The following is a 20,244-nucleotide window of genomic DNA, read 5'->3' on the forward strand; positions in this document are numbered from 1 at the left end:
TTTCAGGCTGTCAGTCACAAAAAATTTTTAGTACGTTCCTCTTGGCTGTCCAGGGCAACTAGACATGGAGATTTTTAACTGCACTCTGTAGGTATGATGTCTGCTGTTACTTCAGAGAACTGATAGTAACTTCACTTCCATGCTCTTGTCCTTTATACATGGTTATTTCACCTGTACTGCCTCATCTCTAACATAAACATGCTTAATTCAAAGAGACACTATTATAATTTGTTTCTGTCTGTGTTTCTTTTTGTTTGCAGCTCAAGAAGTTCATAAGGACTCCAGAGATCCCTTCAAAGCATGTGAGAAACTGGGTCCCTAAGGTCCTGGAGCAGCGACGGCAAGGCTTGGAGTTGTACTTGCAGGTGAGTCTCCTCGCAGCCCTATTAAAGTAAAAGTGGCATCTGTTTTCAGAGTGCTAGCATCCAAAGCATTAGAAGGTGTGAAATGTGGTGCTTTACTGATGGGCAGTTTTAGAGGTGGGAAATGACCTGGATACTTAGCCAGCAGGAAAGATTTCTGTTCACTTAGCGAGGCTAGCAGCTAGAAAACCAGACTGTTTTGCGGTGTTTTTTGTAATTCTTGTGGAAGCTGCTGACTGACTTTGGTGAACCTACTAGTACTTCATTTTCCTCTGCCTAAAATGGGAAAAATAATGTTATTCTTTTCAAAGTCGCTCTGACTGTACTGATCAAAAGTGTTGCAGAAGAGGTACAAGGAGGCTTTAGCTCACCTCTGTTTAGACAGACTAGGGAAGAATCACCTCACCAAATTCATATCCCTCTGCTGTACGTACCTGTACATGAATTGTTCATCTAGTTGAAATAGGCACCTCTCATCCCATATTAAACTCGATTTGGAAATTTATATTTTAAGTCTTAGATTCTACCTAGATGAGTTCTGATTTTGATAAAGATAATACAAGGAGTCTTCAGGAATGACTCAGTTATACAGATATCTGAATATATCAGTAATGAATCCCATCCATTTTTAATAAGCAGAATTTTTATTGTCACTATAATTGCTTTAAAAAATGTCCAGTGGTGTAGATTCACAGCTGTTTTCTGGTGACAAAGCCAGATGAAGATGCTAGTCTAAACATGTTGCCAGTTCACTGCACCTTCAGCTGTACTCTAATGTAGGTGCTGTTTTATTGAAGGAGATCACAGAAATTATCTAGATCAAAACATAATTATTTTGGGAGGAAGACAAGAGTGACAATATTGTATTTTTACTCACATCAGCCATTTGCAGTGAATTTTTATTTTTTTTTCCGATTTTCATGCAACTTTCTTTTGGAGATAATTGCCACCAAGGCACACGTACTAATTTGTCTTAGGCAGTTGATTTTGTTAAAAAGATACAGATGTAATTTGGTTATCACTTTTTAATTGCTGATAAACTGTAAAAGAACATCCCCCCCTACTGGAAGAGTTAGTCAACTCTCGTTCTTGTGCTGTTTTGTAATTAACTCGTCCTCTCTTCTATCACCACTGGCTGTCCTAGGAATATGCAGTGCTTTAGGTTGGAAGGGACTGCTGGACACCACCCGTTTAAAACATAACAAGCCTCTAAGTTATATCTGTACTAATGTGCATACTAAATAAAACAAGAAGAAAAGTCATAATATTTTTGTAAGTCGTTAATTTCTGTGTCTGCTAACAGAAAGCAGAACTAATCATCAGTGAAATTTTAATTTTTAAAATAATTAGAGCCTTGTTTTAGACAATGAAAAGTTCATTTTAAGGTACTTCAGTTATCAGACTTTTTTTAATACTGCCAAGCATTTTCCAAGACGCAGTGTAGGAACATGCTATGATTTCAGAAGACATGGTCTGTTTTTAATTTAACACCATGTGTGTAAAATAGTACAAACATACTTTCAGGTGGTGCTATTGAGAGTTATTCTCTAAGAGCAGGTTGGCTACTAGTTCCACTAGTCAGTGGTGGTACTAGTAGCCAGCCATTTGTGCAGCTGGTAAACTCTTACGGAGCCATGGCAGTCATTAACTGTTTTTATAAAACCAGCCAGAACCTAATGCAAAGATTGAACAATTACACAAATGTTACATTCAGAGAATTTGTGTTATGCAATACGTTTTTTCTTACTGTTTCACTTTGCACCCTGAAAACCTGTACAGGAAAGAGGTAAAACGCCATGCAGATAGCTGTCAATTACAGACCTGTACCTGACATAGTCTAATCGTGTTGAGTTCTTAATATATTTTTAATTAAGTAGTCTTCAATAGTTAAGTGCAGATAAAAATTATTATATGAAATGAGAATAGTATAATCAGTCTCTATCAAATAATAAAGAAAGCAAGACATTCCCCTGCCTAAGCCAGAAGGTGCTGCAGTTGCCAGGACCTTGTTACTTTGTGACCTTTTCATGATGAAACCGCCCTTTTAAATCCTTTCAGCATAGGTTGTTTGTTTCTTGTGGTGGATGGACAGGAGCGCAGAAACATTTCATTATATCTTTCTGAAGAAATTATGAAAAAATTATTAATTATGAAAAAAACAAATATTATTAAATTGTAAGTTACGAAGGGTAATTTTCGTAAATTTATCAGTATCCACTGCCAACTAATATTCATCAGATTGCTTATTACTTATGTTTTTAAAAGATTGACTGGGGATATTTTTTTTGTTGCAGTAGACCAATTTTCATGGAATTGTGAAAAAATGATTTATCTGTACTATTTTATGTGACTTCCATATTTTACAAGTTTGACTGGAATTTACAACTTTTGTTTTTAATACTGTGAAGCAATTGACTAGAAGCACTAATATGCATAGCATTTCAATTGCATGTATAATAATATATACAGTGCCCTTGTGAATACTGAGAACAATCAACTGACTGACAAGAGGAAAGAAGGATTATGTTTAATTTATTAATGAGGAAACAGATGCAAAGATAAGTGAATGACAGAATATGTCCCCAAACATTCAAGCAAATCAGTACGAAAGAATAGGCTATTGCTCCTCTTCTGAGCATGGTAAATGTGGCTGTGCATGATCTTAAACTACAGCACACAGAACTTAAGTTGACCTTAAGATTTCTTAGTCTTTGCTAAATAAGAAAATTATAGAATCATGGAATATCCTGAGTTGGAAGGGACCCACAAGAATCATCGAGTCCAACTCTGAGCCCAGCATGGGACACCCCAAGAGTCACACCATGTGCCTTAAAGCATTGTCCAAATGTTTCTTGAACTCTTCTCAGGCTTGGTTCTGTATCTACTTCTCTGGGAAGCCTGTTCCAGTACCCAGCCACCCTTTAGGTGAAAAACTTTTTTCTGATATCCAACCTAAACCTCTCCTACCTCAGCTTCATGCCATTTTCTCGAGTCTTCTCACTGGTCACGAGAGTGAAGAGATGCCCCTCTGCTTCCCCTCACAAAAATACCGAAGACTGCAGTGAGGCCTCCCCTCAGTCTCCTCTTCTCCAAACGCCTATTACTGACAGTGGAAGAACACTAAACCAGCTCTAGTTGCCTTGTGGTGGCCATCAGCTAGGTAACTTTATAGTTGCTTACTTGTATATCTGAGTTTGTAGCTTACCATACAACAGAGATGAGAAGACAGGTGGTTTTGATTTAAAATTTGTAAAATGAATCACTGGATTATGCTATTGCTGACAAAAATCTTTCTGATAGTAGTTCTAGATTGTAAAAAGATTAGAACTTAGATGATCCTTGTTTACGGTTAGAAACACCTTCTCTTGATGCATTTCCTGAAGACCTTTGTGTTGAGGAAAGGTAGAAGGTACAGATTTTAAGTAGGTGGTTTTATAAGGAGCCTATAATTTAAGAAGGGCTGCCAGATGGATCTGCATTGAAAATCTGTGACTCCTGATAGTAGTGAGCATGGAGAAATACATTTGCTTGAAAGTACCAGAAGGTAGAAGATGAGTATGGGAGACGGTGGGGCAGAGGGATAATCAGCATTGTAGCTTCATCCACTGTATAATCTTGCACTGACTCTTTACAGAAATGAAATTTGTTTTGGAAGTGTATTTAAAGGAGATATAAATCACTTGAAAAGCTCCCTCTTCCACAATTATTATTGGGTACAAGTTGAGTGAGTTGTCTTGTGGATGCACGAAGTAAACACGTACTTTTATTTTGGACATTGAAGATATTGTTGGGATTCCTAAGGGTGGCACTGGAGGGACCTTATCCAATTGGTTATTAAAGCAGTATTTGTGACAAATGGATTTTATATGATGTACTCTTGGAAGAGCAGTTTTTACAGAGCTTATTTCCAGTGAATTGGTAATGGGGAAGAATTTGGTCTAGCCACCTACTCTCTACTAATTTGAAGTTAGGTCATATTCTTTTCCCGGTAAGCTGATGCTGGATGTTATTGCCATCCAGTCTGTCTGCCCTAGGGACTTGCCCTTTGACAGGTCTGCCTTTTAAAGTTCAATGGAATAGATATTTTCTAGCCCCCTTGGGCAGAAGAAATCACATCATTTGCTGATATCATCAGTCCAACAAGATAACAGGCATCTTTAACAGAATTCACTGTGAAGTGGCACCCATATCTCAGCATGAGACTGTGTGGCTGCTGCTAGTCCTCACTGAAATTATTTGCTTATAGAGAGAGATTTTGAAGGAGGCCCATTTTTGATGAGCTTCAGGATAGTAACTCATTTCATGTGGTCTGGGTGACCTGGAGAAATTCTTTATGTGACTGGCAAGGCTCTAATATAAAACAGTGTGTTGTAGACCTTCTGAAGTGCTCTGTATGTATGTAGGGTCTGTATGTACATATGTCTCTAACCAGAGTTAATATGTAGAGCTAATATTTCTCTCTTGGCCGAGGTCAAGAAAACATACTTGCCTTTTATTTATCCTTGAACTTTTTACAAAGAGAACAGTCCTGATTCCTGGAGATAAGATCGGTTAAAGTGCTGCTTGGCTGTGAGACTTGAAGACTTGATGAACTTCAGCATTCCAGCAGTTTCAGGAATCCAAATCTTAAAAATGAATTATGGCGTTTACGAAACTGGACTAGAGTTTTGTTTTCCATTTAAGGAAATAATCTGGAAATCTGAGTAGCACTCTGACTTATACTTCAGTATTCTTCAAAATGCAATTCTCTTTAAAAATATTTTAACTACCAATCCTTCCTGAAAAACATAAGTAAAACCGTATCTGTTACAATTTTACTCTTAAGAAATTAGAATCCAATCCTATACTTCTTCACTTTTTAGTTTCCAGCTGGGTGGAGTTAGGAAAACAGTGGATGGAGTAATGAATAGCGTGTAGTTGCTTTACAAGTAAATTCATCAGACATATAAAGAAGAAAAGCACCCATTATTATATTGCAATTTTTTAATCTTTTTTCGGAGAACAGTTCAACTACAACTGAAAAAAATGAAGAGAAATGGGCTATTTCTGTAGTTAATGTCTGCAGAAGAAAAACTGTCATACAGAAAATTTGGTCCAGAGTGTTATTTCTTCATGGGCCATGATGATTTTCTTTAATTACTTCAGTAAGCATTGATACAGAATTTGTTGTAATAATGTTTAAATAAATAAATAAATAGTCTTTTCTGGCTGAACAATAGGTATGAACAAAGCTTTTGTACTATTTTAAGTTGATCTAGTTTTGTGATGTTTCTTCATGAAAGTTTTGGATTCGGTTAAAAAATACTGAAAGGATCTGTTTGCTGATTTGGAAACTCTGTTGCAGAGCATTTTGGAGCTAGTACAGTATTTCATATTGCAGCTGGGGATAAGAATCTTGTGCTTTCTTTGAGTGTCATTCATTACCCCTTTTTGCTATCATTCTGGGAACTGAGTTAATTTGGTTTCTCAGGGGTTTTTATCTAATTGTGAAGAAAAAGAGTTTTCCATCACCTTGTGGGTGACAAGAAGGAATGCGAACTCAGCCATTTATAACCTTGTCCATTGTCAAGAAGGCTGGAGATGTCTCTGGTCTAAGAGACATCTAGGCTCCTGATGCCAGTCTACAAGTACTCTACATAGTGTGTTTGCTAGAGCTTTGCCTTTGAATGGCCTATTACTCCTGTTCTGGAAATGTGGCTGAAATCCTGCTTCAGAGCTCTCTTGTCTGAAGTAGTATCAGAAAGTGGGGAAAAGAAATGTACATGGTTTTTCACTGTATTCTCTTTGTGAAGTGGAGAAAAAAATGTCCCACTGTAGTACATAAAAGTTATCCTGAGCACTGCTAGGCAGAACAAAAACTAGGACTTCATATAAAGACAGGGAGATCTTGATTTCTTTGAAGCTGACATAGCTCTCTAGGATCAGAAGCAATCTGTAAGTGCTTTCTAAGTGGAACAGTTCTTGATGTTCCATTTTCAATATAAAATAAGGAAAAAAAGTGTGTTGTCTGTAGAGGTAGCAGTTTTTGAACTGGTGCTGTTGGAGCTGTTTAGAAGTGTTGAGATCTCTGTGATACGTGCACTTTCATGAAATATTTGTTTGCTTTTGGCCAATAAAAATAAATCGAGTTGGTTACTATTTAATTTTGAAAATGCAACGGCAAAATGATCTTAAAACTATTCAATGATTGTTCAGCTTTTTAAATTCTATTTCTGTGCAGTTCACATTCATCACATTTATCCATTCTGTCAGTGTTAATATGCATTACAATTGTTCTTCTTTTATACTCTCAGAAAGGCATTCTTTATCAAGCATTTAGTTATTCCCATATACCTGTGTATCTTTGCCAAAGGGTATTGTGAATGCAAAATTTTGAGTTGGTTCAAAATTTTGGAGGAGTTTGTATCAAGCATAGAAGGTCCTCTAGCTGGAAATAACTTTCAAGGCTGCTAGGATTTTGAAGAAAGATGTCTCATATGTTAGTCTTGTTCATTTATACTCTTCCTTGGTATACATTTGTAGCCATTTTGGGATATAGAATACAGTGCTAAATGGATCTTTGGTCTGAACCATTATGACCTTTCTTATATAATCCTTAAAATAATTAGACAGTTAAAATAGTTAGACACATATTTGTGTTTCAGCTTGTTATTAGGTTTGTTTAATCATTAATGTGTTTTCAAGAACCAAACCCTGTATGTATCATGAACAGTATCACTATTCTGTTTCAGTAAAGGCAAAAAGAGTTAATCATATGGCTGAGAAGACATGGCTGAATATATATAATGAAGAGATATGCAGGTCAGATGCCAGTGTGCAAAGCCCCTTGTAAAGGCTAATACCTTTTCAGACTAAATGCTTTACTCATGGGAGGTAACTGGTTATATACTTAAAGGCTGAATTCAGAGGTTGAAATTTTAAGCTATAAAACTTTTGTGCAAAATGTGGGCCTATTTTTATTCTTCTCCACCTTTTTCTGTGTGTGCCTGACCTGTGGGCTTTTTCCCACTAGGCTTCTGTTTGACCATTCCCCATATCTCAGAACAGGAGCTGGATAGAAAGCACTTTGACTTCCTTTTGTCATTCATTAGGCACCAGAAAGGTTTCTGCAGAGGCAGTCTTTCACTTTGTCCTACGTGCACATTCGCTTTTTGGATCTAACTAATTTAAGACCAAATTGGTTTATATGCAGAAAAAAAAAAATAAATCCCATCAAGTCCATAACAGATGCTTGTCTTCCTGATTGTTGTTTGGGGAAATCAGTTTTATTTTAAATTCAGGTGAATACATTGGGAAGAAAGAGTCTAGCATTAGAAAGTTGCAAGTAAAAGTTGGATTCAGTGAAATAAGATTTAACTGATGTTTAACTGGGAAGTCTGTTGAATCACCCACGTCTATTAATCACATTGAAAATTCTCTCTATTATCCAAAATTATTCAGTGTCTTCCTTCTCTAATTCCATTTAATCTGCAGTAATCAAGGTCGAACCGTACCTGTAAGGAGTTCTAAAAGCAATGATATGATAAGTATAAAAAGACAAAATGTTCTTTGTCCTCATTAAAGATTGTGAGCAGAGTGTTAAATAATATTAATGGCTGGGATTGTCAGTACTTAACAGTACTTTCCTAGTACAAGTGATTTTATTGATCGATACAGTCTCAGTGTAACAGGGCAGATTATTCTACTGATTTTATCGAAACCTTAACTAAGTTTGTTAGTGTACCACATATCTTTAAATAGATCTAGATGATGATGTAGATTAAGAAAAGCAGACCACCATCCATCTTTTTTTGATCGGTTAATAACTTAAATCCATCAATGCTGCTACCAGCTTTTTTAAGATTCTGTTGTGCATACGTGTTTCTTTAGTGGTACAGATACATAGCTGGGTTTAGATGTCTGTAGATTTTAAAGGACTGTGCCTGACACATGCAGGATTGCATATTTGTTAAGAGGAAGCAGAAAGCAAAAGAAAACGGGAAAGCAAAATAAATGTATAGATAATTTAAAGGAGAGACATTTATAAAGATTGTTTGTCTGCAGAGATGTTTCTTGAAGAAGTATTCGAAGCATTTTTCAAACAAGCTTAGAAAATTGCCTGGTTTGTGTTTTAAGAGTTAATTTTTTTTGCTTTTCAAGTGTTGCTGTGTTTTGATTTATGGTTCTTTTTTTTTTCCTTTGTCTTCAATAGTCTGTTTGGTTTTGCTGTATAGAACTGCGCTGCATGAACTTCTCTCTCATTTTAGTCTTACATGTTAGAGCTGATCAAAATAAATTTTTCTCAGTTAAATGCAGAATTTACATTGGAAGTCATGACAGATTTAGAAGCCATGTCTAAGTGCTTGCTCTCTTTTCATTATATTGTGTGTCATAACGATATTGTATGACATACTTTTGCCCAAGTTAAGATGAACATCAAACTGTACTAATTGTGCATTTCTGTACACTGAGAAATGGTCTCTTTCATGACCTGCATATGCTCAGAATGACAGAAGATATTTTAAGAGGGAGAAAGAAATTATTTGTCTAGGAAGTCACAGCCTGTTAAAGCAGAGCTGGGGATATTAAAACCCAAGTGCTGGCACACTGTTGTTGTCTGCTGATGACCAACTGTTCTAATAGCCACAATTCCTTCTAGAGCCATATTAAGTATGAGATACTTATTTCGTTTAGCCATGATGAAGGAAAAAGTGATTAACTTCCTTATCCTGAATGTAGCTCCTTGTTTGATGTGTAGGCATTAAATTTTCTTTTTCCTTGATATTTAATAGATTTGTTTGAACTTCTATGGGGAAGGCAGAGGGGAGTCAAAAAATTTTTGTCCATTATAGTGAAGAAAGAAGGAGGGAGCTGTAATTCCTGCAGTCTTATTATCACCACCTGAAGTATGGTAGAAAGACTCAAGTTTTTCCCACCTTTCTAATCAACCGATAGCATTTCAAACACATTTTCAGTTCCTATTTTGTGTTGTTTATCATAAGGTAATTTTTTTATTTTGGTGTGCAAATGCCTATTGCTTTTTTAAATTGGACATTCAAGGCAAGCTAAATCTTATGGGCTTTTTATTCAAAATTAGTCTGTAGAATTACTTAATGAATTGTAGTGAAGGGAAAAATTTATTTTCTAGTGAAAGAGTATTTTATTATTGCATGTGTAATGTAACACACTGTGTTTTTTTAAGGTTGTTCAGTAGTGTACAGCACTAAATTAGCATGTAGTTAAGACCTAGGTTTGCCAAATCAGTGACTTTATGCAATTTGATAGTGTTATTCTGCATGCACTTTTTGTGTGAGTAAAAATCGACCATAAATATTCTTTACACAATTATAAATTGCACATGAGGGCCAGGGGAAAAAAAAGTTCATAAAGAAGTGAAGAATTCTATCTTTACAGCAGGATTTGAATCTGCATGTAAGGCACAGGCCACGCTTGGAGACCAGAGGAAGAAAACAAAATATGGAATATATGCTGAACCATTCATTCTGTGTTTTGGATGAAGAACTCATTCTGGGGGGAAAGAGTAGTATAGGATGAGGCTACATATGTAAGCAACATTAAATTAATCCTTATATATAGGGAAGCTGAATTAAAGCTTGATTGTAGTGTGCCATGATAACTTTGTCTAACATTGTATCGTTTAGCACAGACCATTCTGAAGGAAAAAAAAAACAGCCTGTGGAACTAATCGCAAGGGTTTACCAGAAAGATACTGAAATAAGTAATTCTTGACCTTCTGCTTTAGACATGTTGAAAGGAAAGAGCATAGGAACAGAAAAGTTTTTTGTGAGAAGGGCTGCTTAAGGAAGAAATAAGAGCTTCTGTCAGTAGCTGAGACAGGTGAGCGGAGGAGGAGACAACTAGTCTTCCTCAGATAGGTTGTGGAAAGGTGGTCAGTGAGCCTTCTCCTTTGGTTCTGCAGTAAATTGGACTCTCCTGCATTAGACATAATTCCCATGTGTATGTGTGTATGCTGCCTTTTCTTGGCATTTATGCAATCCTGCATGACTCCTTTCTGAAAGATATGTTGAAGGATTTTAGAGTGAACTAAGGGGAGAAGGTCCTGTGCTCATGGGTAGCCTAGGAGAATAATAAAGGCTTGTTATCTTCACTAACATTGTCTATCTCCACACACATCACCACCGATTGTCTTTATTTTTCTTTTCACCTGCTTATTGTGTCTGTAATCTGAGTATAATATGGATTTAGTTAAGCATAAAAAAACTTGTTTTACACTAAAACCATTCTTTGTAGAATTTCTTGACTGAGACAGACTTGAATTTCTGTGAAGGTACATTTACAAACAAATACACGTTACTGAATAATGCCTAAATTTATAACTGACATGGATTTTTTCTGTTGACTTTAAAAACATGGGCATCAAAATAAAAAACTCACAGAGTTGCTTATGGTAAATACTCTGAATTATACATAAGAAAATGCTCAAGAAGTATTGATGTAAAAATTGAGGTTTGCGATGTAGTTTCTTCTTTTTAATTTCTAATAATTATCATTGTCTTTATCTAATATACTTCTTCTGTAGATGAAAAAAGTTTGCAGAAACAAAGCGTGAAGTAGAAGTAGAACCTTTAATTTCATTAGGCATGTTGTAACTGGTGAAGATTAATGTATATATCTCTTGCTAATTCTTTTCAATTACTCAGTTCATATAAATTCCCAAACCTTGTTAATTATGCCGAAGTCAGGTGGTAATTTTTAACAGTATTTCCACAGCAAGGGAATTTTCCTGGTCTAACCTTGCCCTCCTGTAGAAACTCTCAGCAGATTAGGCATTCTGACTCTAGTCCATTCGTTTTCAGCACAAGCCTAATTGCTGCCGACTGCCTGCCACAGGTACCCTGGTATCGTACATTTAAGGGATGCAGGTTCTTCTGAGAACAAATAAGGAAAGATTAATTGTTTGTTTTGTTTCATCCCAAGAGAAATGTGGGAGCTTAATCAAGAAAAATAATTTCTTCTGTTGATTTGGCTTATTTGTGGAAAGGGATAATTGTATAGAGGCAAGCATAGAGCTATGCATTTTGAAAGAAATTTTGCCATTTACCTACTTGGGAGGCAAAGATACAGCAAAATGAATGTAACACAGCATTGGAATTGATGGGGATGGTTCACATTTCTCATAGTAAGTAATTTAGCTGCAGGGCTTTTATTTGAACCAATATTGCTAGGTGGTGTTGTCATTTGTTTTGTCTGCTTCTTTGGATATCTAATCAAGAAGACAATAGTAGGGGGAAAAACGCTTTTCCAAATTGTCCTTAATTGCTAGAGCACAAAGTGAGCTAAGCACTCAGGTATTTCCAATTAAAGAACTTGTTTCCAGCAAGCACCATTAAATCTATCTTTCCCAATCTGATAAATAAGCTATCAAAGAGTGGAACAGATTAATTGAGAGCAATTAATTCAAAGCTCAGTATAACAGTCAGAGTGAACTAACATTCTCAATGAATGCAAATTTTATGTAAAGCAGTAAGAAGCACTGATTCAACAAAATAGAGTTGAGAATAGTCACTAAGCACAAAGGAAAGTTTTATCTGTGATACGAAAATAAAAGACAAGGGAATATCACAGATCCTACAATTTGGAGCCAGTCACAAGATTTGCTCTAATTGTGTCTAAAGCATAAGAAAGCCCTGCATATAGAACAGTGTTTGAGTCTTTAGATTTGGTAATCTCTCAGTGTGGTGTGCTTATGTTAGTAATCAATAACCTCTGTGTTCGGTAGAGACTTAGTTAGCCCTGGTGCACTGGATTTTGATTCCTCTTTAGGGTGGGTATCCCTAACCATATGTATCTAGACCTGTTTGATGGGTGTTACTTTCTTACAGCTGTCTGTGAATTCCAAATTGCATTGTTTCACATGGTGTAAACGTCATTCTGCACGTGGGTCCTCCATATATTTCTCATAATGAAAAAACAGAAAAACCACCTGAAGTGGTTCTTTAAGTGCCAGCCTTTTAACAACGCATGCATGAGCATGATGAGAATGCCTCTCTGCCCCCTTAGATATTGAAATAAACTCACAGGCTTTGAGTATTAATATGTTCAAAAAATATTACATGATGGTTTGGCTGTTGATATGTGTTTTATATGTTCTACTCTGGAGTAATGTACTCCATCAAGAAAAAAGCAGGAGGGGACACACATATTCTGTTACACACAAAACAGACTCATTTTTAAGTCAGTTTCTGCAGAGCTACCTTGGCAAGGTAAGTTGTATTGCTGCTCTGTGTGCATTCACATAAATTGACAGCACAAATATACTAGCTGCCACAACTTTTAAAACTTCTCTCTTAGAACGTCAGTTTGTGGGGTGCATCTCTGGCCTTTACAACAGCAATGTGGCTGGAGTCTGCTTTTGTAGAATTAGAGTTTTAAAATGGTTGGATAAAAATCTTATTTCTTATGCTGTTGCAACCCACTGGGTATGTCTATTCTAGGAAAATGAAAAGGTCAGTGATAACTTTCCCAATAAAACCTTCTGAGAAAATGTCATTCCAGTTATGTGTATCTCATTGGGGGAGTTCACCCTCCATTTTTTGAGTTTCATATTTTTTATTTCCGGAATATCATCATCATTAGAGAAATTCAGCATTCATAACTGTGATAGTATGGTGTCATATCAGCTCATGAACCGATGATAACAGACATGCTTTAGCAGACACTTTCAACATGGGCCATTTACGGTGTTTTTCTTTATATTCTTTCTGGCAAGCCACTAGATCACAGTTGTAATCTGAATAACTGGTTTTCCAAGAAACTTCCCTGTAATGCTGGCTTCTGAAGAATATTCTGAATATCCCCAAAGAATCACGAAGAAGTTAGACAAGTGAAACTTCTCCTAGTTTCTCCAGATGTCAAGGCATACAGATCTCCAAGTGAGCTTTCCATAGAGGGATCCAGTTCTCACACCTCATTCGGTGGAGAAGGTTCCTCATGTAACATTTCAAAAGCACTCATGAAGCCAGTGGAAATTACAGAGGAGCAAAGACCATGCACAGGATTGAGAGTCTACATCTTGCAGCCACCAGCATTTAAGCTGCCATCTCCACATTATCCCATCAGATGTTTCTCTGTATTTGGGCTGAGTCAAGGTCATGCAGTGATAATAGTTTTGAACAGCAGCAGTTGTATAACTTCAGGATTAAGAATCAGTTTGTGTTTTTGTAATGATACTGTATTTATATGCCATGCAGTAGTGCTTACCTGCTTCGTAGGTGGATTTTTTTAAAAAATTAATCGAATTCAGGCAAGTTTAATTATGTTACCTGAACTAGTTATCCAGCTTTTAATGCGGGAATCGTGAGGACATGTACTGCAAGAGTAAGTTACTGTAATATATTGGCGTCTTTTTGTAGTGTTGGAAATAAAGATTAGTGGGTTTTGTGATGAATTTACCCTCTAATGATGTAGGAGGCTCTTGATAACTGTGGTCTCATGCAGATACTCAAGAACAGTATTATTAATGTGCAAGTACAGACAGACTTCGGTGAAAAGGTCCAGCAGCTAGGCCTAACATCTAAAATAAAATTTAGTGTGGGGAAAAAAAAAAAAGGCAAAAAGAATCCAAATTTCTCTAGTTTGGTTAGTTATTTTTGCCCAATTTTACAAAGTGGTGGTGTTCACCAAGGAAGTCAGAGAGAAGTCCAACGTGAGACAGGACACATGGAGAAGCTGGATTTGTTAATATATGGATGGAGTCATGTAGATTATTTTCCCTGTAGTATATTTACCGGTTACAACTACCATATTATCCTTTCTACATATATAGCATATTCTTTCAATTTCAGATTCTTTCAACTGCGTCTTCCAACCTTTTCTTGTTTGTTTTTTTTCCCCTAAAATTTAAATTTTGTGCCTTTGACTGGTTTATTCAATCTGCATATCAGTCATAGCGTTGTCTTCTGGTGGTCGTGTCTTGACAGTCATCTCATTGGCCAGTCAACAGAGAATGCGAGTTTTTTTGTAGATTTCAGTTCTGTTGTAAATTGTTTCTGAACCTTTATATTATGTCCACATCTGCTTTGAATTTGGGGCACCCATACTTCAGACATACTTGCACTGATGGCATACTCACTTTTATTTGCTCATCATAGAGTCTAGAGTCTAATTAAGCTCTCTGTACCACAGTATTGTAGTACTGTTCTGTCTTTTCATTGGAGCACCAAGAAATGTGACTTAAATAACAATTTAACCTTAGCTTCGGTTGCCAAGGCTTTCTGGTAGGGTAAACCAGAGCCTTCAGAGACAGAATAACCATTGGGAAGGAGGGGTGCAACACAGCCTTTTTGCAAATTCGTCTTGCATGGGAAACCCAGAGGCCAAATATTTGTGTCAAAATGAACAATAGAAGTAAAGAAGATTGCTGTCTAAAAATGCCAGTATATATGTATCATGAATCTATGATTCTCAATTTCAACCTCATTTATGGAGTTTACTGACCATAATTAAGTAGTTCTCTGATTGCTGAGTGAGGAACATCAAGCAATTGCCAAGTGTGAATATAACTTCAAAAATATGAGATTTATAGAGAATATCTTGGCATTTTTGCAGTTATTTCAATGTTATGATATTTTTAAGAGAAATACAAATAGTTATTTAGCTTCTGTTAGCAAGCTAAATTGTAATCTCATTTCTCCGTCCTGAAGAAGTCATCCCTCTTTCAAGAGTAAGAATGTGGAGAGGTTTTAGCCAGATCAGAACATTGTCTGCAGAATTGCTATGGCTGTAACAAATGCAGCCATCCAGCTGATGCTGCTTGTCTGCCATCAGCACAGAAAAGGTAAATAAGCATTCACTGACCAAGTTAGGATGGTCTCTTTTCACAAGTAATTGCATCGTTCCTCACCTTTATCAAGGACTCCCTTGCTGGTGAGTTTTGGGAGGGACAAGTGTCAAGGAACAGAGCCATAATGAAGTACCTGCAATTGAGCAAGGATTACATTGCTCTGTTAATTCTGTAAAAACTTGTCAGTTTGCCACCCAAATAAATGCCTAGACTTCGTAAAACATGGAGCAGAGTGACCTCTAGAAGAAAAAATCAATGGCAATTCATATTTCATATGTCTATAATTGCTTGTGAGAGCATGGCAGCAGTTTGTTTATAGAGCAGCTTGTTTTACCAGGGATTGTTTCCTGACTTTTTCTTCTTTCCAGTGGTGATGCCTCTCATGGACTGTGAATCACAGCTAGACTCAGCATTAGACAGGTTTTATTGGTGGTGATTTTTTATTATTGTTTTCACATTACTGTCTTCAGAATTGCTACACTGTGTTTTGTTTGAACCAGTACACTAATCTATAGTTACATGTAAATCCTGTTCACAACTGTTTCCTTGAAAGACTCCTGAAGCTGTTTTTTACCTTCTTTTTCGTAGGCAAGACTTTATCCTCTGTGAAGTTATCCATTTGATAGTATTTTAGCCATCAAACTGAATCCACTGTGTGGGCTTCATTTTTAAGCAATTTGTCAGAGAAGCAAAGCATTCTCACAGTCAGCTAATTTAAAGACAGAATTTTGAAAATATCATTTTTCCCCCTGCTTTGCTTTGTTTTTTCTTTTTTTTTTTTAAGAAGCTGTTGTAAGATTTGTATCCCCACTGAGGACTGAGATGTCATAGGGATAGAGAAAATGCCGCTCACTTTATGGATTACTGTTAGGTCAACAAAACTTTGGCAGCATTGATTAACTTGACAGTGAGTACAGCAGTACATTTATCACTTATGGCTGTGCTGTAGAAAATCTAATAAGAGGCAAACAATTCCCTTTAGAGCAGTAACAGGTTCACTGTGGCTAACGGTGCATGCACTGGAAATTTCTGACTTTAAATTATACCCTTGCTGCTAGTTGGGTCATTGACTCCAAGCTACTGCACTTTCACTACTATGTTCTGTATTATTAATTTGATCAAAATTGTTTTGGCTTCTATAAATGTGTTCAAACTGTATATTGGAGTTCATATAAACTCATAAGCATTTTTGAAGAAGGGATGCAGAAGGAGCATGATCCAAGCTATGTTATGTAGCAAGGGCAGCTGCCTGTTAGAACCACAAATGTTTGAGGTCTTCCAAGGTTATAAAGAAAAAATCTTGAACTGTTGCTTACAAATCTGCCTCTAATTCACAAATTTAAATAAACCCCAAACCTAAACCTATCTTATATTCATTAAGTTTCGTAGGTTAGTCAGAAGGACTTTTTCCATATGTACAAATATGTTCTTTTTTAATTACCAATAAATACATTAAAAATTCTATACAAGTCGATTTATAGATATGCTCTTCCAGTTGTCTTGTTTTTGCAAGAATTATAAGAACTGAACCATGAACAGGAGATTTTTTGCCTTTCCTGTGTAGAAGTGCTGCTGCTTGACTGCAAGTTAGTGTTTGGTTCTAATTTTATAGTGAAATTGGGTTTTATTCAATGTTGCTTGGTTTCACTTTAATAAATCTTTTCCCCAAGTCCATGGCCAGTACATTGGGAAGTGTCTTTCACTGCAAATATAAAGAAAAATGGGGGAGTGGAGCGGTGTTGAGTTTTTTTGGTTTTTAAGTCTTGTACTGATTAATTCTCTAAAATGGAAGCCCTGTATAAGATACTCTTCTACAGAAGAATACCCAGCATTTTTTCAGTTCAGATAACCAATTCAGATGTAAAGGCCACATACCCAAATAATTTTGTTTCTAGAAACAATCAGGAAAGAAGATTGAAGAAAATGCAGCATTAAGTGCAGGTCAGAACATACAGTGTGCAGCTTAATTTATGGCTTTGTGATACAATCTGCAAAATTGCTGTTCAAAGGAGAGTAAGGGTTTTTTTTTTAATAAGGATACTTGGCTCACTAGAGTACAGAACCTTTGTGAGTAGCAACTATTATTTCAAGTATTTTGTGTTATTTTAGGAAACTGTTTAAATTGGAGGTTTTGTTCTGCAATATCTCTAAAAATGATGTCGTTTTCTTTGTTGGGAGAGAAGTATTCTACTTGAATCAATTGTCAGGAGGCTTAATGTAATAAGGCAGTTTGTGGTCTGACTAAAAGAAACACAGTGCAAAAGAAATTCCCATAGCAGTTTGTTTTTAACAGAAAAACTGAGTTCACCTGAAACATAAATACATTGAAAATTGAGCCTTAATAAAGTAGAGCAGCTTCAAAAGGAAACAGATTGGGGTTGTTGGCCAAAGTTTGTCTTGTAATGACTATTATTTAACCAAATATCTATGTTAATAATAGAATAGCTCTATCAACCATATAACAACAGATTCTTTGCAACGACTGATCAAGCAAGTTGGCATTAGTACCCTTTGCATAGTTAGGGGGAAAATACAATTAAAATAGTGCTTCCTGTTTTGCACTTTTTTTTTAATTTACAGAATAGAAGTTGTGTTTTTCACTCTGTTATTGCATTATCTAGGTAATAAGACACATTTCCACACTTTCTCCTGGGTTCATACAATAAAGGAGTTACCCTACTGCCTGCCTTACTGAACAGAAACCTGTTATTGATTACCTATCACACTGGCATCAGAACTACTCTTAGGATTCAATTTTTTTGTTGTTTTGCATATTTTATTGATCAAAAGTGGTAAATGAGCATCAAGCGTGCAAGAAGACGATGAATTGTTTACTTGCATAAAATAACCTTTCAATAAGGGAAGATGCATTGCTCACACTTTTGGTGCTGTTCTGCTGCCCGAAGCAGATGGCATTCAGCTGCTATTGATTTGCTCCTATAGTTACAGAGCAGCATGTAACAAGGCATGCTCATTTCTCTGAAAGAGAGGTGAGATTTTTTTGCCAGGGTGGCAGGAGTGAAAAAAGAAAGGATGGAGGGTTTGGAGGATTGTTTTGGGGTTACATTTTTTTGCAAGAAAAAAACATGGAAAACCTTGCAACTCTGTGCAAACAGATAGCAGGGTTTCTGTGTTTGCAGAGAAGGGAAGTTACTTTGTTCAGTTCTGTCACTTCTGGTAGCATTAATTCATGATGCAAATTGAATCCGTGAGCAAGCAAGTACTTAAGATTGTAAAAAGCAGCCAGAATTTAGCATCACAAACTCCACACCACAAGTCTTTGCTGCTGTGTTTTCTTAATTCTACATGTTTTTTCCTACTTTTGATTCAGTAGCAAGACAAAATCATCCTGCAGTATGCTGGGCTTGATTCTGCGAACACTTCATTTCACTGAAGAATACAGAATTTAATAATTCGCTGCTGTATCTCTTCTGTAATGGGACACAGACACAGAGCAAACACAGTCTTCTCTTAAAGTTTATGTGAAAGGATATTTAATGCAGAATTTTGGCACAAACAAGATATTTAATTGTTTGGCAGATTTTAATGAAATGCAGATAAATATGTGATAGAAGAGGATTTCAGCAAAAAGAGTATAGGCATGTTTGTTCTAACACAAAACATTTTAGATAATTTAAAGTCATTTCTGGAAGAGTAATATGGTGGGTGGTACTGAGGAGCAGTGTGCAGTCCTCATTCAGGCTATTTTAACACAGAAATAACCCATCTGTCAACATCCGCAAGTGTGGTAGTTTGAGAATTAACAAATTCAGACTCTTGGTGACAAAACTGGACCTGTTAATTGTTTTGACAACACATATTAAAGCCTTTCTTGCCCACCTGACTGTTCTGCAGTGACTCCTGCTGCCAGAAATGCTTACTGTTATTTTTTAACAGTTTTGAGCATCTTCCTGCTCTTATATTATTTGGGGAAATAAAATAGTGTACTCCATTATGACTGCCCTGCTGTCCTCTGTGTTCTTTATGTGGTGTTCCTTTTTAATGAAAATAGTAAATGAGATATGACCCCTGGCAAAACATTGTCACAGCATAGTTAGTAGCTAGTTATTTATCAAGAATTTAATTTAAACATGCATATTAGTGTCTGTTAAAAAATGTCCTACTTCATCTATTCAAATTTCTGTTCTCTGACATTGATTTCAACTTGCTTGTGTAATTTATGAAATGCTGTCTAAGCTTTTTTAATATCCATATTCTTATGTGTCCCCACATCTCAACCGTTTGCTATGCTACTCCTGTGGCATAAACAGGAAAGAAGAGATTGTCTGAATCTTTGACTTTAACCTGTTGGTTTCCATCCAGAGTAGAGATTTCTTTTGAGTGTTTTTCAAAGCAAACAAACCTTGGTGATTTTTTCAGAAAACAGATGCTTTTTAATCAATGGCTAGTGCTGTCAGCACAGCATTTATCACATTGTTCCAAGTTGATTTGGTCTTGCTCTCCTGTGGGGCTAGGAAAATGTTTTAAACATAATAATGTTTACAAACAAGTCATATAAGGGAACATGGAAAAGCATATGTTTTAAAACAAGGTTTTTTCTGCTACAGTGTTGCTATGAGAAAGCCCTTTGCTTTAAACAAATTTAAACAAATACATCCATGTTCTTGTTCTATTCCTGTTAGGACTGACTTCAGTTTTTTTCAGCCCCTCTGTCTCTTGTCATTTCTGAGTTTCTTAGTGGTCAAAACTTACTTTGTGCTTCTTTGCCATTGTGTAGGCAACCACCTCATTAACTACAGAATTAGGATATCAGAGTAAATTGCTAGTATATTAACTATTCAAGGGGAAAAAATGAAACGGTCCCCCACACCTTCCTTTTCCTAATAAATAAAGCTGATTAAAACTTAAGTAAGCTTCAGAGTTTTAAAATAAAGCTCAACAATTTCCTCGCAATTACTCTTCCAGCATTACAGAATAACTGAAGAGTCCTTATTCAACATCAAATTTTGTGCTGAAAGGGCTATGAACACTCAAAACTAAAAAACAAAGCCCCCAAAAACACCACTGTATAAATCTAAATATATTTCACCAGCTATGTTACCCCACTTTACCTCTTCA

At 36.2% G+C, this 20,244-nt stretch overlaps 1 protein-coding gene across 4 annotated transcripts in view; it reads left to right on the plus strand.

The window, feature by feature from the left end:
• SNX24 (sorting nexin 24) overlaps positions 1-20,244 on the plus strand; it is an 87,927-nt gene that overhangs the window by 51,413 nt on the left and 16,270 nt on the right. For all 4 annotated transcript variants that reach the window (XR_004354701.1, XM_032676279.1, XM_032676280.1 and 1 more), the window contains exon 3: positions 261-365. Coding sequence is in view for 3 of the 4 variants with exons in the window: in XM_032676279.1 (XP_032532170.1) it covers positions 261-365 (105 nt within the window). In the remaining variant the exon portion in view is untranslated. The remainder of the gene's footprint in view (positions 1-260; positions 366-20,244) is intronic.

This window comes from Chiroxiphia lanceolata, chromosome Z (genome assembly GCF_009829145.1).
Source record: "Chiroxiphia lanceolata isolate bChiLan1 chromosome Z, bChiLan1.pri, whole genome shotgun sequence".
NCBI classification, from domain to species: domain Eukaryota; kingdom Metazoa; phylum Chordata; class Aves; order Passeriformes; family Pipridae; genus Chiroxiphia; species Chiroxiphia lanceolata.